Genomic DNA, 23,254 nt, shown 5'->3' with positions numbered 1-23,254 from the left:
AGTCCTGAGTTTCCTGCGGTGCTTTATCATGAGCTCCCCACCCCCACCCCACCCCCAATGCTAACAGAGGGCGCCTCCCTTGATGGGTGCAGAAACAGTGAGTCTGTGGGGTTCATGAGATGCACGTCAGGCAGAGGCCACTCAAACCGCGCTCCAGCTCCATGCAGGAGTAGACAATAGAGCATGGATGGACAGCAGGTGACGTAGGAAGGTTTGCACTTATTCCTGTGTACGGCACGTCCTGGAGCAGCCCACTACAGTGAAGCCTGCCGTCTTTGTGTAAAAACAAGCATCATACAGGTCATTGCTGGTGGGGAAAAGGTTAGAGATTCCCTTGGACAGAATCTGAGGCCTCCTATAGAAACCCATCCTGCTCTCCTGTAGAGACAACAGAGGGCAAGACCATCACGGTGGCTATGACTACTGCAGCCACCGAGAGCGGACAGCTGACTACTGTACACTGGATTCTCTCTGGGCCAATCCTTGTAACCGTCTTAAAAGGTGGGGACTGTCAGAAGTATGAACAGGAAGCTTACAGATTTTTCTAAGATATTAAATAGCTTCTCCATAGACAAATCAAATGCTCTCTTGGAAAAGACTGTGGGATGAGCAGGAATATAAAAATTAAAGAAAAAGTGTGGGTCCTGGAATAGAGGCCGTATTCTGGTTCTGTAAACTAAAATCACTGAAAAAACCTGAGCAAATGATTTCACCTCCATAAACCAAATCTTCAACAAAAGAGAGAGGTTAGGAGCTTCTCTTTGAGTAAACGATGGATCATATCCAACAGCAGAGACGTAAGCATTGGCTCAGTTGTTTACAAAGCTAAAGTATCGCTTGCTTCACGCTACACGAATATGAACTGGAGAACCCGGCATGGGACTTCATGCCTGCAATCCCTGAGGCATAAGACTAAGGCAGGAGAACTCAGCATTAATAGTTTTAAGGTTAAATCTGTGTGTGTGAGTGTGCGTGTGTGTGTGCATGTGCACACACATAATGAAAATGAGGCCTGCCAAAAGTTCCAGACCAAGCTGAGCCATATAGAAGAGGATAAAGATGGGTCTTTTTTTAAAAAATGAGGCTGGAGCCAGGCAGTGGTGGCGCACGCCTTTAATCCCAGCACTTGGGAGGCAGAGGCAGGCGGATCTCTGTGAGTTCGAGGCCAGCCTGGTCTACAAGAGCTAGTTCCAGGACAAGCTCCAAAACTACAGAGAAACCCTGTCTCGAAAAAAAAAATTAATGAATGGTTGTTAGGGGCTGGAGAGATAGTTCAGCGGTTAAGAGCATTGCCTGCTCTTCCAAAGGTCCTGAGTTCAATTCCCAGCAACCACATGGTGTTCACTCACAACCATCCGTAGTGAGGTCTGGTGGCCTCTTCTGGCTTTCAGGCATACGTATAGACAGAATATTGTATACATAATAAATAAATAAATATTTTTTAAAAAATGAGGCTGGGAGGTGGTGGTGCACACCTTTAAACTCAGTACTTGGGAGGCAGAGGCAGGAGAATCTCTGTGAGTTCGAGGGCAGCCTAGTCTGCAAAGTGAATTCCAAGACACAGAGAAACCCTGTCTCGAAAAACAAAAGCAAACAAACAAAATGAACAAACAGGGAGCAGTGCCGAGCCTGTAGCACCATTGGAGGTTCATGCTCTCATGAGCTTGTGTATAGAAACCCTTCTCCCCCAGTTCCCAAGAAAGACTGATGAGCATGGTAAAACTCAACCCAGTCCTAGCTCTTTGCCATTTCCCAGGTCTCCCAGGCCTTCCAGCACAAGCTGGTGTCTTGAATTTCCTGCTTCTCTACTCATGCATGGGCTCTTCCATGGTCAACCACCCCAAACACTCAGGCCATACCTGAAAATTGGCTACAATGCCCATTCCAACACACCCCACAAATCCAAGAACCAAGGACACCAAGTTGAAGACAGGAGTGCCGAAGGAGCAGGTCTCGTTTTGCTTCTCCACTATTTTATATCTCATGTACATTGTAGCCGCACCTGAGGGGGAAAAAGTTCAGTCTAGTGAATTTTAATCCCTGATTTTTTTAATGAAAAACAAGAACACGTGTGAGTCATTTTTTATTTCATACAAAATTTCTTAATTATGGCAGGGAGTGTAACATGAGGCCTTAGGTTTGATCCCCAGAACAGGGAAGAAAGAAAAAGTCCTGATTGCAACACATTTAGTTCTTCCATTCTCTGCCCCATGTGGTGTGTTCACACACACACACACACACACACACACACACACACACCATCTTAGCTATTTTCATGTAAAGGGCATTGCACTCCATACGTTATTCTATGACTTGCTTTTCTCACTTAACAATGGACCATGAAGCTTCTTTCAAATTACTGCAAAATAAATCTACACTGTCATTTTCCGGGGGCTTCAATATGGCGTGTGAGATCCTGTCTTTATTTTGCTCTTCTCTTATGGATGGCGTTCTACTTTGCTCCCCGGGTTTTCCAGCTACAACCCATACTCCCTTACCACTCCTGACTTGTAAGTTTGGGGTACGTTTTCAGAGCAGCAGTCTAAGGTTAAAAGAATAAATATGTGCGTGCATGAGTAAAATGCTGAGAGGCAGGTCTCACTCGCTCCAAGTCTGCCTAGGCGGGAGTGTAACCCTTTGAAATGAACAGTCCTCTGAGGCCTGAAGACAGGAAACTTTAGTTGGTATTTCCTCTTTAGTGGGCGGGAGCACTTTCAGCCTCCTGAAAACTGCCTTTTGGTTTTTTGTGTGTCTTCTGAGAATCACATGACCATGTGGCATTCATATTTCCCCCCTGGGTTCAAGCCGTAGTGACTTTGGCACAGTCTGCGCCAGTCTTCCGAAGTCTACTGCTGATAGGAAATGTTTCCTTCTGGGTGGTTTGTGAAGTGTGTAAAATGTGTGACCCTCACCTCTGAGAAGGTGGACTTTGTGCGTATTTACACAGTTAAGGCCACATTGGGCAACCTAGAAGAGACTTTATCTCAGCATTTTAACAAGTTAAAAACAAAGTAAATAAAAAGCAGTCTCGCAAGGGGCGGTGAGAGCCCCAGCCTTTCAAAGCCTAACGAAGAACTGCAAGTTCTACCCAACCTCTGGCCTACATAGCAAATATAAGTGGGCCCGGCCACACAGCAAGGAGAAAAGCTAAACCTGAACACTTAACCCCATTTTAAAATTTGACTGCCTGGTCTACAAGAGCTAGTTCCAGGACAGGAACCAAAAGCTACGGAGAAACCCTGTCTCGAAAAACCAATAAATAAACAAATAAACAAACAAACAAACAAATAAATAAATAAAATTTGAATATATTCATGGCATGTATTGGGTCTAAAGCACTATGGCTGGCAGTGCTCAAACAATTATTACTCGCTCTTCTAAGTCTGGTTCGGCAAAGATGCATGAAAAGGCTTTGGGACTGACCGGCCCTCTCTTTCTTTCGTCCCCTTTCTCACCTCCAAACCCAATTGGGAGAGCCCACAAACAGATGAGCGAAAGAAACTTTCTGCCAAGTTGCACAAATTCTAAAGCGGCCCACCACTCCCTCGGGAGGGTTCCTGGAGGTCCTCCTGGCCTGCTCTAGGAGGAGAGAGGAGGGATAGACTCTGAGGGTTCCACAGGGCAGAGGACAAAAGGATGGAAAGCTACCCCACCCCATCCCCGACCCCACCCCCCCTCACAATCCCCCCCTCCCATCTGACACCTGTATCCTCCAATCCTCTGGTAGAAGATCAAGTTTTATAGCAATGGCAAAGTAATTGGAATCAGTGTGCATGATATTAATTGGCGCATGACAAGATTGCATCCCATCCATTATTTCCACCTGACTTCTGAGGAATGGACAAGGTATATATATATATATATACCTGAGACAGATACAAACTGGTTTTATCTTTTTCTATTTCCCCTCACAAGTCAGCCATTCCCAGTCTATAAAAGGCAATCAAGTCCCCTGAATTGCTTTGGTTTGGATTTATGGATCAAACCCAACTCTGCCTACATGCCAGACAAGTGGTCAGTCACTCTTCTCCACCCTGGCTCCACGTGCCTATGTACAACATGTATTCCCCGAGCCCTGTTACAGTTGACTGAGCAGATCTGTAGGTAGCTCAGGAACATGCTTCTAACCACAGCTGATTCCGTGTAAGCTGCCCTCAGAATACATTTTAAGACGTGGCCTTAGCCGGGTGGTGGTGGTGCATGCCTTTAATCCCAGCACTCGGGAGGCAGAGGCAGGCAGATCTCTGTGAGTTCGAGACCAGCCTGGTCTACAAGAGTTCCAGGACAGGCTCTAAAAAATTACAGTGAAACCCTGTCTCAAAAAAACAAAACAAAACAAAACAAACAAACAAAAAGACGTGGCCTTACACAGTGGATTCCTCACGTGTCTTGGTTACAAATGAGGCTTTTTTGTTGGTGGTGGTGATAGTGGCTTTTTTTGTTGTCGTTTGATGGGGCTAGGCGTAGAGACAGGGTTTCCCCGTGTCGAGACAGCCCTGGCTATCCTGGAACTCACTCTGTAGACCAGGCTGGCCTGGAACTCAGAGATCCGCTTGCCTCTGCCTCCCAAACGCTGGGGTACAAATAAGTTTTTTAAAACTAAATCTCCTGAAAATCCCTTTCAGGCCCAGAGAGGTGACTAGGCAGTTAAGCAATCTTTGTTGCTCTATCACGAGGACTGGCGTTCAGATCCAAGCACCCACATCGAGTGACTCATGAATGCTTCTAACTCTAAGGGATCTGACTTCCTCTTTCTAGCCCCTGAGGACACGGACACATGCATGTCTGTGTATACACACAAACAGTGAAAATTAATCTCCAATGCGTGCATGTTTATGCATGCACACACACAAATAATAATATATCTTAGATAAAATAAAATTTTAGAAGTTTGGGGTTTAAAACCACCTCTTACAAACCCTGTCCTAGATTACCAGATAAGGCATAGTTCTATAATAAGGCTATACATAATTCCAATTTTTTACATACTTTAGTCTCTCAAAATTCTAGTTATACAGGTTGTGCTCTTTTGCAAAGTATACAAACTAAAGATAACATTTCATTTCACATGAGACTGTAGATTTCTCATTTATAATAATCGTGCACTTACCAAGAAATGCGGAGAAGTTTATCATAAACCCAAAGATACCGCTCTCTGGTGGCGTGGTTCCCGTGTCACTGAGAAGGAAAAAATTAAATATCTAAATTATTTCTAAAGGAACTTCAATTTCAGCCCCTGGACAGATAAATTGGTCTGTTTTATATTGGTCTTCCTAGGTGTTCACTGAATTCCGGAGGTATCACTTGAAGTTGTTGTAAGGTATTTTTGTTTGGGCTCTAAAGAAACCTAAAATTAGTTTTCCGCCAAAAAAAAAAATGACATTTAGGGCTAGGGAGATGGGTCTGTCAATAAAGTGCTTATGGCAGGAGCCTGAGGCCTTGAGTTAATCCCCAGTGTCCCTGTGACACGTCTGGGTGTGGTACCTCAATTTGTATTCCCGAAGGACCCACTGGCTGCCCAGACAGCCCAGATGAATCGGTGAGCAATCTTGTCTTGAGAGGGAGAGCAATTGAGTGTGTGAGTTTGGCCTCCAGAAGTATGTGCACACACACACAAGCACTAATACTGCACCTGCACATTCACATGTACTCACGCATACATGAAGACATACATGGCCCTCAAAGGGAGTGGCACTAGGTGTAGGGCTTGTTGGAGTGGTGTGGTCTTTTTGGAGGAAGCGTACCACTGGGGAAGTGGGCTTTGAGGTCTCATATATGCTCAAGCCATGCCCATTGAGATGATCACTTCCTGTTGCCTGGAAGCCAAGATGTAGGACACTCAGCTACCTCTCCAGCACCACGACGGACTGAACCTCTGAACTGTAAATGAGCCAACACAATTAAATGTGTTTCTTTATAAGAATTGTCCCTAACTAAGACACACACGGATAAAAGCTAGAAGGTGTTTAAAATAAACAGCAAGACTGTCTCTCAAACAACCCCACCTCGTAAGCTCAGTATGAAGAATTGAGTGAGACTGTTTTGGAAACAAAAATAACTGAAAAATATGCTTGAAAATTCCATGGTTGAGGGCTGGAGAGATGGCTCAGTGGTTAAGAGCATTGCCTGCTCTTCCAAAGGTCCTGAGTTCAATTCCCAGCAACCACATGGTGGCTCACAACCATCTGTAATGGAGTCTGGTGCCCTCTTCTGGCCTTCAGGCATACACACAGACAGAATATTGTATACATAATAAATAAATATTTTTTTTAAAAAAGAATATTGTATACATAATAAATAAATATTTTTTAAAAAAAGAAAATTCCATGGTTGAGATATTAAGGGCACACAAATGCACGCGTCATAATGACTAGATTTATGCACAATGACAAAGAATTGGACCATACTATCCATCACTGCTGAGCACTCTATAGAAGCCCGCAGGAAGGGAACCTCATTCACAGCTGTCCTCGGCTACAAGTAGCCCGTCGGCCATGGGTCGACTATGCCTGTTAGAGTTTTTATTATTATTATTAAATTCATTTTTCTTTTTTGTTTTGTTTGCTTGTTTTTTTTTAATATTTATTTATTTTATTGTGTATACAATAGTCTGTCTGCATGTATGCCTGTAGTCCAGAAGGGGGCACCAGATCTCATTACAGATGGTTGTGAGCCACCACCTGGTTGCTGGCAGGGAATTGAACTCAGGACCTTTGGAAGAGCAGGCAATGCTCTTAACCTCTGAGCTATCTCTCCAGCCCCTGGCTGTTAGAGTCTTAGAAGTATGCTCTTTTGGTCAATTGTCTTAACAAAATGAGGTTCCTAGTAATAAAAGAAAGTCTTGCTGGGTGGTGATGGTGCTCGCCTTTAATCCCAGCACTCAAAAGGCAGAGGCAGGTGGATCTCTGAGAGTTTGAGGCCAGCCTGGTCTACAGAGTTAGTTCCAGGCCAGCTAGGGCTGTTACACAGAGAAACCCTGTCGGGGGGGGGGGGGGGGGGCCTTAGGTGCAGTCTATCAGTTACTTAGGTGACTCAGAAAACCATTGTCAAAGAGCGAGCACACACAGGCACCCAGTCCACCAGAGAAGCGTTGGGCATGTTCTATTTTCTTCTCATTGGTGCCACCTTAAAACTGCCAGGCTTCTCACAAGCACCTTTTCCAACTTAAAAATGATGACGGAGGTGCTCCCAACATGCAATGACTTGCACGGGCTCAGGACGCTTCCTCTTCCCAAACCAGCTCTGAAACGTAGATGCTGGAAACCGATCACGTTGGACAGACACTCTTCCAAGCAGGCGGACAATTCTACAAGAAGCCCGTGCGTGCAGAAAACAGGTAAGGTCTGACACTTAACTATTCAAGAGGGTGCAACGAGGCCAAGAACGGCTGGGAACAAACACCCGGACTCCCAGGTGTTTCCATCTTGGCGTCAGAGCCTGATTAGGGCAGAACATCCCCACTTCCCCAGCTTCCTACACTCAAGGAGGGCTGGAGAGGACTACGCATGTGCATGCGGCCCTGTCGCGCCCAGGGCTGAGCGGACCAGGGGGAAGGGACAAGAGCCAGGAACACAAGAATGGCAGAGACAGCCTGAGCCCGCGGGCGCCACATCTGCAGATGATTAAGTCTGATAAGGACGTCAGGCCTTCCTGTCTCCGCCTCAGGGTGTAAAAAAAAAAAAAAAAAAAAAACCAGTGGGGCACCTCACAGTGCGTGGCATTCATTTGCCACCTTGGGCGTGCTAGGGACAGGAGCTAGCGTAGAGGTGCCAGTGTTGCGGGAGGGAAGGAACTAGCGTAGCGGGTCGCTATTCAAGACAAGTATGTGGCTTTATGAGGGGTAAAAAACGTTTGAAAGGTCGTGAGAAAACACTCCTCTGTTGATGGCAGACCAAGACACATGTCACAAGCCTGGATGTAGAGTCCGTAGGGCATCAGACATGGGATCTGGAAGTTCAGATTTTCAGAATGGTATTTTCTTCTTGTTTATCTGTTTCAAACCATAGGGGCACAATGTGGCTCATTGCCGGAGTGTATGATTCATCTGAGGGAAGGGTTCGGTTAAAACAGGAAAATAAATAAATAAATAAATAAATAAATAAATAAATAAATAAATAAATAAATAATAAAAATGAATAAATAAAACATAAATAAATGGATGAATAAACAAATAAATGGACAAACAAATTCCTACAGGCAGAACATAAAGCACCCTGAAAATAACATTTATTTACATATATGTTTATTGAATGAGTGATTCTCACTCTCCACCCCCAAAAAGACTAGCCAAGACTTGGTGGACACACAGCTATAGTCCTAGGACTTGGGAGGTTCAGGCAAACTATGAATTCAAGGCCAGCTTGGGCTACATAGCAAGACCCTGAAAAAAAAAAAGACCTAATTTAAATCACTTATTGAATATTAATTATGAATCTGGTATGGTTTTATGTTTACTGTACTGTTTGTAATTGCGCCTTCAGGAGCCTCGTTGAACATTTATGGGGAGTGTCTTTTATAAATTCCATTTTATTCAGGGAGAAATTGGGTATGTGAGAGGCTTCACAACTTGTTCAAGTTACAGAGGGATCTGTACCTAACGTCCAGCAACTTGATTCCCTGGCAGTCAAAGCAAGCCGTCAGAATGACTGGGGGGGGGGGAGGACTGATGTGTTGACAAATGTTTACTAGACAGCCCTGGAAGATGCTTGGTTGGCTAGCATTTGCCAAGTCCTTACATGGGAAACAAAGGTTACCAAAATCCAAGACACTGAGCCTGGAGTTGGGAAGAGAAGTATACAGATGGCTCTCAGGAGACATGGCTGCTGGCCCCAGCACGTCATAGGAAAGATCCCCTTGGAAATGAGAAGGGACCACTATGCCTTTGCTGTAGACCAGGAAGGGATTAAGTAGGTGAGAACTCTAGGCTCCTCAAACAACAGAACTTAACTGTAAAGTCTCTTTGACAAGCAGGATTCTGGATGCACAATAACTATCGTCAATGCGTTATTTCACACCCAGGAGGCTCATAGTCGGCTACTTCTTGCCACCATAAGCAGCTGTCAACAGCTATTTAAAAATAGTATTATACTTTATTCACTGATCAATAAAACATACTGTAAACCATCAGAATTCATCAACAAGAAGTAGGTGTGGTTGCTCACTCTGTATTCCCGGACTATGAGAAGATGAGGCAAGAGAATCACCTCAAGTTCAAGGCCAACCTAGGCTCATATAGTGAAACTCTATCTCAAGAAATAAAGAAAAATCAGAAAACCAAACCATTTGAGTCACAATTTCCTACATCTATCAGATAAGAATAGTCAGATTTGGGGTTTCTACTCACAGATAAAACAGTACCTAATTGCATGAGCCAATTCTTTTCTCAAGAACATTTCATGAAAAGCTTCTAAGTAGCAAATAAAATCTGGCCATATCTACAAACTTTTGGAATAGTATTATTGGGAAGCAGAGGGTGGGCGAGAAGACAATGGAAGATGATCTTCTATGTGGAAGGGGTAAGGAACATGCAAGATGAAGACAGAGGAATGGGGGATGGAGATGCCTTGTAAGAAAGAGATAAACAGCTGGCAGGTGGAGTACACCTTTAAGCCCAGCACTCAGGAGGCAGAGGCAGGAGGATCTCTGTGAGTTTGAGGCCAGCCTGGTCTACAGAGTGAGTTCCAGTACAGACTCCCAAGCTACGAAGAGAAACCTTGTCTCAGAAAAGAAAAGATAAACAAAAACAAAACACAGTAGTATACATATTCCATAACTAAACTTGTCATTTTGTATGCTAACTTAAAATTTAATAAATAATAATAGTAAGTAATAAATAATAGCATTGTTTGTACATTATCATTAGTAAAAGTAAAAGGGTTCTTATTAGCAATGAAAAATGTCTTTATGCTGGGTTTGGTGGTAAAGATTTTAATCCCAGAACTCAGGAGGCAGAGGCGAGCAGAGCTCTGTGAGTTCAAGGCCAGCCTAGTCCACATATTGAGTTCCAGGCCATCCAGGGTTACGTAGTGATACCCTGTTTAAAAAGAAGAGAAGAGGAGAGGAGAGAAATCTTCATAAGTCTGTCAAGTCTCTGATATTACATATTACACGATAAGTAAACATTGAGCAATCCCTTCTACCAGATGTGGAAATGCAATAAATGTATTAACAGCAAGGGGCAGCCAAGAGGCTTTGTGGGTGAGCCTTTTTTAAAATTTTCTTTGTAAGCGCAAACTAAATGATGCCATTACACAAGCTCAGAGGTCGAGCAGTTGGCCATCCGTATCTCTATCTTTATCTATTGAACCCATGGATTCAACCCAGCAAGAACGTGTGATATATATATATATATATATATATATATGTATATATATATATGCGCTTGTCATTATCCCCTAAACAATACTGCTCAACAGCGATTTTCATAGTATTTACTTTGTATTAGACGTCCTAAGTAATCCAGAGTTGGCAAAGTATGCAGGAGGCTGTGCAGGTTTATACACAACCGTATGCTGTTCTACATAAGGAATTTGAGCAGCCATCGACTTTAGCGTCCTCAGGAATTTCGTATTCCCGGGGTGTCCAGGAACCATCACAGACACTAGGGGATGTATTTCATTGATAGAGGTATACCTGGGTGCTTGGTTCAAGAAACTGGAGAAAGCAAGGGGTCAAACAAGTCGCTTTCCAATCTAGCTGAACTTAATCCATCCTGCTCCCAGTACATGACTTCCCAGCATGCTTGTCCCTGCCCCAGACCCACGCCCCACCTCCCTGGCCTCCTCCTTAAGGAGGAATTTACAGCAACAATCGGGAATAACTTTTCTTCCGCCTGTGGCTTAGAAGTTGTTGAAGCCATCAGAAAGGCAGTGATTTCAAAGCGAGCTGTACCTGGCAAACCAACTGTGACCACATTTTCTGTGTTTACATTTATATAAATTAAGCCAAGTTTGGAAAATTCCAAGGGATTTGAGGAACATACTCCAAACTAAATTTATGCTCAGGCAGTGAACAATCACTTAAAAGTTCAAGCAATACAACGAACACAGGCTTGATGGCGCGTGACGTCCCCACGCGTGGACCAACAATGTTCTTCATCACTCAATGCACGCCCGATTCCCACTCCCAAGGTGATAGTTTAACCCGGGGCTGGAGACGCTGAGCACGAGATGTAACTTTGTGTCTTCAGACAGAGGATTATTAGCATAATGCCAGGTTCAGTGAGAGAGAGAGAGAGAGAGGAGAGAGACCCCGTCTTGGAGGGATGAGGTGGGAATGTACCCTCATTGGATGCAGAATGATCAAATGCGGTGAACGCGAACCCCAAGATGAAGGTTACCCATCACTCACTCACTTGTATACATGCCACATACAATAAATAAATATAAAATTTAAAGGCATTGGAGTGGCTAGGTGCAACAGCATGTGCCTATAAATTCCAGCATTTAGGAGCCTAAAGCAGGAGGACCTGGAGGAGTCTGAGGCCAACCAGGGGGACTTTACAAGAATTCTGACTCTGAGTTGGGTAATGGTAGTACCTGTCTTTAATCCCAGCACTCAGGGTTTGAGGTCAGCCTGGGGGACTTAAGAAGTCTGTTTCCCTCCAAAAAGGGGGAAAAAAATCGCCTAGTCCAGGATTGGGTCACTGTTAACTTTCAAACCTAAATTCTCAATCTCAATTTGTAGCCGGGCAGTGGTGGCTCTCACCTTTAATCCCAGCACTCAGGAGGCAGAGGCAGGCTGATCTCTGTGAGTTTGAGGCCAGCCTGGTCTACAAAGAGCTAGTTCCAGGACAGGCTCCAAAGCTACAGGGAAACCCTGTCTCAAAAAAAAAAAAAAAAAAAAAAAAAAAAACCAAAAATAAGCCGGGCAGTGGTGGCGCATGCCTTTAATCCCAGCACAAGACCAGCCTGGTCTATAAGAGTTAGTTCCAGGACAGCCCCCCCCCCAAAAAAAAAAGCGTTATCATATGCTATGCTCCCATGGCAATGCAACTGCGCTTACGGAAAGGCAATGCGGGCCATCACGGCAGAGCTCCTGTGTCCATTAACTTTAGATGTTTGGCCTGGCTTCCCACTCATGTGGCGGAGGGCAAGTTTTTAAAGAGAATTTTCCTTTTTTTTTTTTTTTTGGTAGTAATACTGTCTTGGGTAGGTTTCCTATTGCTGTGGCGAGACACCACGATCACAGCATTTCATCTCTTATCATTGGGGTGGCTCATTTACAGTTTCAGCGGTTCAGTCCGTTATCACCGTGGCAAGGCACACGGCGATGTGCAGGCAGATACGCGCAGGCCACAGGAAGTCGACTGAAAGTCACGCTGGAGGCAGTCGGAGTGAGAGAGACCTCAAAGCCAGCCCCGATCTCACAGTTAGGCGGTTCCTTCAGCAAGGCCACGCCCCCTAATGCTACCACTCCCTTCGGGCCATTTTCTCTCAAACCACAACTACTAGCTACTTCGTTTTGGATCATTCTGTAGCCCTAGCTCAACTGCAACTCAAAAGGTAGTCCAGGCTGGCCTTGAACTCACCTCCCTTTGCCTCACAAGTGCTGAGATTCTAAGTATGAGCCACCACAGTTTGACGTGTTTTTTTAAAAGACAGTCTCTTCCTCCGTAGTCCTGACCAGCCTCAGATTCACAGAGCTCCACCTGCCTCTGCCTCCCTAGTGCTGTAATTAAAGGAGTATACCACCATCCAGCTGTAATTTTCCTCTTGGAATTAAAGTCCTGACCAGACTTTTCATATCCTTTACTATTTAACTGGTTCCCGCTTTGCAGTGTCTTAATTCTATAGCTAGCTGGGGTTTCTGCCGTTGTTTACTGAGCAGAAATTATGGCCGTGAGGAACTGCGTAGGTGCTCAAAGACCACATATGCTGTCTCGCCAGACCACACTCCCACAGAAACTAAGGTGGATCCGCTTACAAGAGTCCAGTCCAGGACCCAGGACTGACAGAACTCTGAGAGTGTTGTAGGGTCACACGGCGGACGCGAGCAGGCGTCCAAGGAAGGCTTAAGAGTGCACCCTGGGTGTTATGGGTGGAAGCCCGTGAAGATAAGTGGATTCTAGAGCACCTGGAGGAGGAAAGAGAAACTCCAAATTAGGCCTGGTTGCTTGCCCTTGGGAGTGTGGGTGTGGCCTAATCCTAGGAGATAGGTTTTCGTTTGTTCTTGGTTTTGATACTCTTGCTTAAACTGGTTTATAGTGCACACAAAAATACTGCTTTATATTCTCAAACTTACTGCGAGCAGTGTGTCTGATTTTGTGTTTCTAATTTAACCATAAAATAGAGAGCCTGTTTGTTTAAAATGTTGAAAACATATAAAGATATGCCAGGAAGATTTTTATAGCGTCTTATTGATCTCAGCAGCCCTCTGCCACAAACACTTTTTATGGGTCTATCTGAGGAGCTGGTGATGATCCAGGGCCTGGTCCAGGCTGAGCATGTGTTTTGTGCTTTATTTTGGTTTGGTTTTGTTGTTGTTGTTTGTGGGATTTTTTTGAGACAGGGTCTTAGTCTGTTTATTCTGTCCTTCCTGCAGTTTGCTATGTAGACCAGGATGGTCCTGAACTCACAGAGATCTGACCGCTTCTGCCTCCTGAGTGCTAAGGATTAAAAATGTGCACCACCACACTAAGCCTGTGCTCCCAGTTCTGAGTTTAGCCCCTAGTTCTTTGGTGGTGGCTAAAAGTCTTCTTTAGCTCAGGCTGTCCTTGAGAGTGTGGCACCCTCCTCAAATCCTGCCCCTGCTGGGTGCTGAGATTAACTTGTGCTCTAACAAACCCAGTTTCCTAGGAATCTTCGCACAAGCTGATACAAGTGCATTTGGCTTTCTCCTCTCTGGTTTCTCACTGCAAAAGTTTTGCTTTTTCTCCAAGTAAGAATGTATCTTGGACATTTATCCATCAGAATGCAGTGATTCAAAGAGAAGATACCACACAGGGGCTCTAGCTTGAAGCACTTCCTTCTTTGGCTAATCTGTTTGTCTAGCAAGCCCTTTGTTATGGCTATTTTAATAGTTTCCAGGCTTACTGAAAATGACAGCGCTGTCGTGGTCGTAACTCAGTGGGCGAGACCTCGTCACACCCAGAAAATAACTAAATGAGTAACTAGAAACACGGAGCAACCTTGCTGACAGGCATGTCTTTCATACAGACAGGCAAAGCAGCAAGATACTTTTCCTGAAAAGGGGGCAGCTGCTATCTCACAGGATGTAGCCACCCTGTCTGTAAAAATTTTCACTAAAGTCCCTCCATACAATTAAAAATCAAGGGCTGAGCCAGGCAGTGGTGGCGCACACCTTTAATCCCAGCACTCAGGAGGCAGAGGCAGGTGGATCTCTGGGAGTTCGAGGCCAGCCTGGTCTACAAGAGCTAGTTCCGGGATGGGCACCAAAGCTACAGAAAAACCCTATCTCAAAAAAAAAAAAAAAAAAAAAAAAAAAAAAAACAAAAAAAAAAATCTAGGGCTGGAAAGAAGACTCAATGGTTAAGAACGCTGCCAGCTCTTCCAAAAGACCCAGGTTTGATTCTCAGCACCCACTAGGAGACTGACACCTGTGTCACTCCGGTCCTGGGGGATCCAACACTTTCTCTAGCCTCCTGGGGCATCAGGCATGCGCATGGTGCACAGAATACAGGTAGGCAAAACAGCCAGCAATAACAATAATAATAAATTTTAAAATTTAAAATCAATTTACATTCCCAGGAGCAATGTATGAAGGGTCTGTTTCCTCCCCCAAACTTCACCAATAGTGCTAGCAAATGGGAAACAGGGGACATTTTCTTTATTTTTTTTTTATTTATTTTAGTTATGTATGAATTTCAGTTTCTTTCCATGTCTCAGAACCATTTGAGCAATTATGCCACATAGTAAAGAATAATGGTGCTACTCACTGGGCCTAGTGGTCCACACCCTTTATCCAAGCACTTGAGAGGTGGAGGCAGGAAGGCCAATAAATAGTTCAAGGTAATCCTTGGTTTCAGATCAAGTCTGAGGCCAGCCAGGACTACTTCAGACTTCATTTCAAAAGACAAACAAAACCAAAAAGAGGTCATCAACAGTGTCACAAAGAGAAGTTATCTGATAAGAAGGAAGCTGACTTTAAAGCTGTCCTGGCAAGTGGTTTCCCTCTTATTCCATAAGTGCACTAAAAATACCAGACTACCACAACGGCCAAACGGCGCGGGGAGAAACGGCACATAGCCAACCAAACACCCAACTGGCCGGTCTTGTCTTATAGGGATCTGCCAGGACCTGGAGTGAACAGGCTGGGGAGGGGGGCATTTTTCTATACATGCGTGTATTTATGTGGAGCTGGGAATCCAGTCCAGGGCCTTAAAGATGTGAGGCCGGCGCTGGGCTCCACCCAGTTCCAGAACTCTCCTGGAACTTACATTCCTGATTTGTTAGAAGGCAATGAGTACTGGGGTGAAGAAAAGACAGGAATAATGCTTGTGGTTGTCCCCTGGTGCCTTCAAGCAGCTGGGCTATAGCTGTGCTTGCCCTGGGAGTGTTAAAACCGCATGGCCTCCAAGATGGGTCAGCGGGTGAAACCGCTTGCTGCTAGGCCTGACAGCCAGAGTTTGATCCCTGGGAACCACACAGCATCAGCCGAAAACTGACCCCAACAAATCGTCCTGTGACGGCTACTTGTACGCCAAGGATCTCATGCGTGCACACACACCCATGTGCACACATAGACTGGTTATAGGAGTCCAAGGGTAGTAGGAGGCAGTTTTAAATCTTCAGCTACTCTTCCAGGTATTATTAGGACAGGTTTTGCCAAGACGGTGTTTGAAGAAAGAGTCGAGAATTTCTGTAGATGTCTAGACATCTGTGGCCGTGACATGCAGAGGTGTGCGTGTATCTACAGCGTGGGAAGAAGAACTGCAGAGACAGCTCGGCAGCTGACTGGCTGTGCATCACAAGGTTTAGGCTAGAGCAACAACGAAACAGAAGGGAGCCGGACTCAGGAGCAGCCGATTCTTATCCCAGCTACTCGGGTGACTAGGTCAGGAGGGTGGGGCCGGCAGCAGGGGCCACAGCAGGATGCCCAGGTCGTGAAGGAAAGAAGAAGGAGACGTGGCTGGATGTGGTCGCTCAGGCCTCTAATCTCAGTACTCGGGAAGCTAAGACAGGGGGATTGCCGCGAGTATGAAGCTAGTCTGGGCTATGTAGCAAGACCCTGCCTTACAAAAATGAAACAAAAAAAAAAAAAGAAAGAAAAAAGAAAAAACAGAAATCAAGACATAGAAAGGAAAGGCAGTGTGATTAGAGGAGATGCAGAGGCGCGGAGAGAAGAGAGGAGTAGAGGGAAGGGGACGAGAGAGGAAGATCCGCCGAGATAACTGGCAAATACAGAAGTAGAGGGGTTTTTGTTTGTTTGGAAAAGGTCTCTCTTTATAGCCCTGACTGTCCCGGAACTCACTATGTACACACCAGGCTGGCCTCAGAGATCTGCCTGTGGAGGTTTTTTTTTTTTTTAAAGATTTATTTATTAATTATGTATACAGCGTTCTGCCTACATGCACACCTGCACACCAGAAGAGGGCACCAGATATCATTAGATGGTTGTGAGCCACCATGTGGTTTCTGGGAATTGAACTCATGACCTCTGGAAGAGCAGTCAGTGCTCTTAACCTCTGAGCCATCTCTCCAGCCCCAAGGTTTTTTTTTTTTTTTTTTTTAACTTTATTTTTCTTCTTCTTGCTTTTCTTAATACTGGGGACTAAGGCCAGGGTTTTGTGCATTGCTAGACAGTCTACACTCTGATTATTTCCAGTGCCCACATGCTACATGATGTCTAGCTCTTACCTGCACCACCCCTATGTCAAAGGCGCAGTGTCCCCACCGCTATAAAGGTAGAAGACAGTTACCCAAATCCGCAGGCACGCTTGGACAATCTTAGGTTTGTTTTGGCTTGTAGTTCCTAGCCATAGGGGGTCTGCCTTGTGATTCTGTGTCCAATAAACTCGTCACTCCTTAAGGCTTTCCTTGTTAGTTTGTTATCCTCTTCTTTGGAGCGTCTCTGATTTCAGCATCTCACCTTATTTTGGCTGACTTACCCACTCTGATCTTCTCCCATTTGAGGGTCACATTAGGGGAACATCAATCATAACTACCTCAGACACAAAGACTGCAGCCTTGTCTCTGACAGCCTGGCCAATCACACGTTAGCTAGGGAAAACATAGCTAGGGTTTTCCCAGAAGGGACAGCAGCTCATTTATATACACATCAAAGGGAGGGCGTATCTTGATTCAGAAATGAGAGGAAGGAGCCGGGTACCTGGGACGGACATGGGCCATGAGTACCACACCAAGGTTTTTTTTTTTTTTTTTTTTTTTTCAGGGACACAGGACCCATTATTAAAGTTCCTCCAAAGGCAAAGCTACCACTATTGCTAAACACATAGCCATTAAAGAGGACCAAGCTGTTGTCCCTACTGTGGATAAAGTGGCCCTCGGGAAGGATGGAGACAAAATAGAAAACGTTACATAGCAATGCAAATGTCACAGTTTTTTTTTTTTTTTTTTTTTTTTTGACAACTTCAGGCCTTTGACTTTGGAGGCTCCAGGTCCACGAGAGTCTGAGGCAGGCCCCATCCTAAATTTGACGCCCCAGGATCTGACAGTAACTCTGTGTTGCTGTTGGCACAGGGTAACCAGGGCATGAATTCTGTTTCTGACCAGGATGTTGGGTTCTGTTTCTGTCGTCTGGTAGCTTTCATACCAATGGTTTATCGATCTACTTTCATCCATTTTCTTTCACGGAAAATAAACTTAAGACATTTACTTCAAGAGCTGTTGAGAAGTTGAGGGGGGGGAGTAGTGCCTTTAATCTAGGGAAACTGAGGTTGGTGGCTCTCTGTGAGTTCAAGGCCAACCTCGAGTTCAAGTCAGCCAGGGCTACCTAGTGAGATCAGTCAGGCTCAGAGAGTGGAGGAGTGAGGAGAGGGACCAGGAGTTTTTGGAAAGTGAAGGAGAAAGGTGAGCAGCTTAGCACATGCCTGGGTCTACTTATAATAAACCGTGTTGATTCGGAACTATCCTTGCTTCGAGGTCACGAATGACGGCTCTTCCCCAGATTTTATCCCATACCCCAGGTATCTTCTGATGGTCCTCGGGATGCGGCTGCTCTGTGCAATGTTCCTCAATAAAGGCAGAGCCCAGCTCGTGCTCCCTGTCTCTCTATACAGGCCGGGGGGAGGTGGGAGGGGGGGAGGTGGGAGGCGGTGTTAGAGGTCATCTTTCATTGTCACACCTTGCCCCTACCTCAAGAAGACGCTTCCATGCCTGGCCTGGACACCTTCCCTCCCTCTCAGCCGCACTGTCTTAGGGACTCGATCCCCTGGTCCCTGACGCCCCACTTGCCCCTCACCTGATGTAGGGGAGAAAGGGACTGACGTGCCTGGAGAGCACCGCGACCACGTAGGAGATGATGAAGGCTGCGGACGACCATGTCACCAGGAGGAAGGGGACGAAGGCCATTCCCCTGAAGAAGCACAGCATCGCGGTGAGAGGGCGCTGCGCTCGTCGGGCCACGAAGCTGGCTCGCTGCGGGCTGCCTGGAGGCGGTGGCCAGGGCACACAGACAGCTAACGTGCGGCGGGACGAGGCTCCAGGGACAGCCGGGGCAGCCCAGCCCCGAAGGGAGGGAAGCGCTCAGGGGCGAGAGGGCGGACCGGCAGCCGGGTGGGTGGGGCGCAGGAAGGTCCAGGTTTGTTGCGAAACCAGTGAAGTCACAAAGCGGCCGCCTGGTCCCCGCGAAGCTGGGGCGCGCGGCCACCTCCCCGCCCACGCCGGGTCACGCCGGACCGCTCGGCTTCCTTTCGCTTTTGCTTGGGACCGCGTCGGATGGGTGCAGCAGGAGACGCGGGACCCCGCGGGGCTGGTCCGCTCTTGCGCAAGTCCGCGGGCTGGGCTGGATTCCCAGCTCCTCCTTCCTTCCCTAGGAGCCACTCTCCAGCACCCACTGGGCTTCCTTCCAGGCTCTGGCCCCCCGATGCCCACCCCATCAGGGCGCGCTATGGCTGCAGGGATTCAGGCAGAGGGATTCAGTGACGCTGGCTAGGTCACTGGGCATGGTTGTGACACATGGCTGGGTGATTTGCACCCGGAAACCCAAATCACATTGTAGCCAGGCTTGATAGTACGGGTCTGTCATCCCTGTCGGTGGCTGCTACGGAGGCTAAGGCATGAGGATCACAAGTTCAAGGCCTGAGTGGGCAGCTAATTGAGACAATCTCTAAAGGGGCGGGGATGTAGCTCAGTTGTAGAGTGTAGACGGGGCTTCACCTCTAAGCATTGTAAAAGACTTCATGGCAAAGGCCCTAATTCAATCAAGTAAGGGAGGATTGGATCCAGCCCTGGCCCAGCCTAGGTTGCCCAGGTTGCTGCCCACAGTTCCGTTCCCACCAAATATTTCCTCGTAATAAGACAGGAAGACGTGATCTACTTGAGATCCACCTCAGACTACACCAAAAACCGACCCGACCGGTGTTCCTGAAGCACAGGCCTGTTCTGTGCAACTGAGTTACAGTTTGGGGATTCTGAGCCCCACTTTTGGCCACAGATGACCTAATATGGGTTCATCTCAGCCAGATAAACTTGAGTGCCACACTGTGCTAGGGAACAGCCTCTGGGGTTTAAACAACACCATCAGAACTAAAAGACTGATCTACCAGCCAGCAAAGCTATGTAGGACAAAATTTAAAACATGAAATAAAAAAAAAAAAAAAAGATCAGAACTGGAGACCCAGAGCGCAGATGAAGGACCAGAGAGATTTTGAGAGGATAACAGTTTTCAAGATGTCTGGGGGCCGGGCGGTGGTGGCGCACGCCTTTAATCCCAGCACTTGGGAGGCAGAGGCAGGCGGATCTCTGTGAGTTCGAGACCAGCCTGGTCTACAAGAGCTAGTACCAGGACAGCCTCCAAAACCACAGAGAAACCCTGTCTCGAAAAACCAAAAAAAAAAAAAAAAAAAAAAAAAGACGTCTGGGGACGAACACATGACCTCCTGGTAGCACCGCCCCATAGCTCCAATTCCCAAAGGAAATAGTTAGCCAGACAAAAGCAAGACTGCCTTGCCAGGCCAAGAAAATAGCAAAAAATGCACCGGCTGAAAATGCCTGTTTCTTCAAGACGGAGACATTTAAATACCTGTGAGTCAAAGGACAGCTTGGTTTTAGCCAGATGTGGAGCTCACAGCTGTAATCCCAACACTTGGAAGGGTAAGACAGGACAGCAAAGAGTTCAAAGTCAGTCTGAGCTACACAGGGAGTTCTAGACACACCGGGGCAACAGAGACCCCGCCTCTCAGGTAACTATCGTCCAATCGTGAGCCATTTAAGAATCTTTGGCCAGAAACTCCCTTCTAGAGCAGCAATCCCTCCAGCTTATAGAAACCTGGACCTGGGAGACAGCTCAGTGGATAAAGGTGGTTACAGCTAAGCCTGGTGGCCGGAGTTCCATCGCATGGAACCACATAATTGAAGGAAAGAACCCACAGCCTCAAGCTGTCTTCCACACATGCTTCCCCTCCCCCAACTGTCATTCACGGTTTCTCTCCCGCCAACCAGTTCCCAAATAATCACTAGAAGGCTTAATATTAATTGCAAACTGTTTAGCCTATTAGCTCAGGCTTATTATTAACTAGCACTTACAACTTAAATTAACCCATATCTATTATTTTATATTTTACCACAAGACTCGTGGCTTGTTACCTCATATCTTGCTTCTTCGGTGGCTGCTGGCATCTCCCTGACTCCACCTTCTTTTTCCTTTTATCGTTGCTTAGATTTCCCACCTGGCTCTATTCTGCCTGCCTTTGGGCCAGATCAGTTCTTTTATTAACCAATGGTGATAGGACATACTCACAGCATACAGAGGGGCATCCCACATCAATTCACTGTGCATCTTGCCTGGTTTCCTGGGCTTTGGAAAACAGCTCTCTTTCAGTCTTCTCCCCCACCCCACCCCCATCTCCTACCTCTTTTCTACTGTTAGATTTAGATCAAAATGCAGTTCTCCCTTAGTCAGAGGACTAGTGGCCCCCAAAGAAGTTTCACCTGGTTATTTATGTTTTCTTGATTGTGAAAGACCCGGATAAATCCAGACCCCTGTAACAGGAAGAATAGAGCCAAAAATCTAGCAGGAAGAGAAAAGCCAGAAATCTAGGTTAGCAGGTTCAGTGACTCTGTTCCAGGAACTGGCTGATCATAAAGTTAGATTATAATCATGAGAAACGGGGAGTTACCCCCTTGTGATTATCACTGGTATTTCCGGAATTTTCCAATGACGCCCTCCCTACCCCTTTGGGTTGTGGTTTCTTCCCCTAAATATCCCTTCTCCCAGCTACTAGGGGTCAAACTCCTCTACCCCTGCGTGGAATATGAGTCTCAGCCCAAGTGCACTGGTTCCTGTCAATAAACCTCGTGTGATTGCAGCAAGGACGGTCTCTTGTGAGTTCTTGAGGGGTCGTGTTATCCCGAGACTTGAGTGAGAGTCTCCCCACTCCAGGGGTCTTTCAATTGTATGATTCGCTACAGAATCCAATTTAACAGTTACTATTTTTGTCATTTAAGGGTCTCTCTCTATCTCTATCTCTCTATCTCTTGGATTGTTTTGGAGTCAAGATCCCTCTGTGTAACCTAGGCTAGCCTCAAACTCATTTTGATATCCTCCAACTTCAGCCTCATGAATGCCGAGATTACGGGTATGCACCACAACGGGCTTGCTAGCCATTTAAAATATTGAATATAATAAGTCGTCTGACCATAGTGGCAGCAGTGTGCTTGCTGGCGCTGTTGTTTTAAGGGGTTCACGTGAAGTTTATCACAAGGTGAAAGTGTGCATTCAAGGACAAATGCAGCCCAAAGGGTCACCCCTTTTGTTAGTTACAATAGACACATTTGCATCTGCATCTCTTAAATAAGATTGCTTTGCAGAAAGCCAGCATAATGATCCATTTTAATTGCCAACTTAATACTATTAGGAAATACCTAGGGCACTGACATAAGACATCATGGATGTATCTGTGAAGATATTTCCAAAATGGTTTAACTGAGAATGGAAAAACTGGCCCTAAATATAAGTGGCACCATCCCATGGGCCCAGAACAAATAAAAAGGAACGAGGAAAAACCGAACACACTCACCCATCCTCAGCGCTACAGATCAAGCAGGTCTGTCGCCATGACTTGCCCAGTGTGGTGGATGAGGGCCTCCGAACTGTGAGCCAACATAAGCCCTTCCACTGCTAAGTAGCTTTGTCTTAGGTAATAAGTCATAGCACTAAGGAAAGCAAAGCATATGACCAATGTCTGAGAAGTGGCCACCAAAGGTTGATGTTACCGAGAGACAGGAGAAAGAGGCAAGCAAATCCAAGTCAACGTCAAATGCAATTTTTTAAGGCTTGCCAACAAAAGCATGTCTTGGGTTGGAGGGAGAAAGAAGGACCAGTCAGTCACCATAGTGTGAGAGGGAAGGGTTGATAAACTGTTAATCAAAAGCCCACAGCCAGTAGTAAGACAACTGGATTTTCTCTTTCTCTCTCCCTCCTCTCTTTACATCCACTTCTTTATATTGTGTGTGCATACATGTGCATACGTGTGCATGAGAGTATATGCTCATGCCATGGTGCATGTGTGAAGGTCAGAGAACAATTTATAAGAGTAGGGTCTCCACTAATACCACTTTTGGGTATATAACCAAAGGATGCTAAATTGTGGCACAAGGATATGTGCTCAACTATGTTCATAGCAACTTTGTCATAGCCAGAAACTGGAAACAACCTAAATAACCCTCGACCGAAGAATGGATAAGGAAAATGTGGTACATTTATACAATGGAGTACTACACAGCAGAAAAAAATAACGACAGCTTGAATTTTGCAGGAAAATGGATGGAGCTAGAAAACATCATTTTGAGTGAGGTAACCCAGACACAGAAAGACAATTATCACATGTACTCACCCATAGGTAGTTTTTTTTAAAAATATTTATTTTTTATGTATACAATATTCTGTCTGTGTGTATGCCTGAAGGCCAGAAGAGGGCACCGGACCTCATTACAGATGGTTGTGAGCCACCATGTGGTTGCTGGGAATTGAACTCAGGACCTTTGGAAGAGCAGGCAATGCTCTTAACCTCTGAGCCATCTCTCCAGCCCCCCATAGGTAGCCTTTAAACATAAAGCAAAGAAAGCCAGCCTACAAATCACAATCCCAGAGAACTTAGACAACAATGAGGATA

General features: G+C 45.9%; 1 protein-coding gene across 2 annotated transcripts in view; it reads right to left on the bottom strand.

Annotated features, from left to right (window-relative positions):
- Dram1 (DNA damage regulated autophagy modulator 1) overlaps window positions 1-18,670 on the bottom strand; it is a 35,430-nt gene extending 16,760 nt beyond the window's left edge. The window contains exons 1-3 of one of the 2 annotated variants that reach the window (XM_050145720.1): window positions 18,412-18,670; window positions 5,111-5,178; window positions 1,860-2,002 (exon numbers count right to left, since the gene is read on the bottom strand). In XM_050145720.1, the coding sequence (XP_050001677.1) occupies window positions 1,860-2,002; window positions 5,111-5,178; window positions 18,412-18,512 (312 nt within the window). In that variant the 5' untranslated portion in view covers window positions 18,513-18,670. Of the gene's footprint in view, window positions 1-1,859; window positions 2,003-5,110; window positions 5,179-18,381 lie in introns of both variants that reach the window. The other variant, XM_050145719.1, reaches the window with a different exon arrangement.
- Window positions 18,671-23,254: the final 4,584 nt, after the last annotated feature.

The sequence above is a fragment of the Alexandromys fortis genome, unplaced genomic scaffold, assembly GCF_014885135.2.
Source record: "Alexandromys fortis isolate MF-2015 unplaced genomic scaffold, M_Fortis_MF-2015_v1.1 scaffold_50, whole genome shotgun sequence".
NCBI lineage: Eukaryota > Metazoa > Chordata > Mammalia > Rodentia > Cricetidae > Alexandromys > Alexandromys fortis.
Note: the sequence above shows the minus strand (reverse complement) of the source record. Positions and strands in the feature narration are given on the sequence as shown.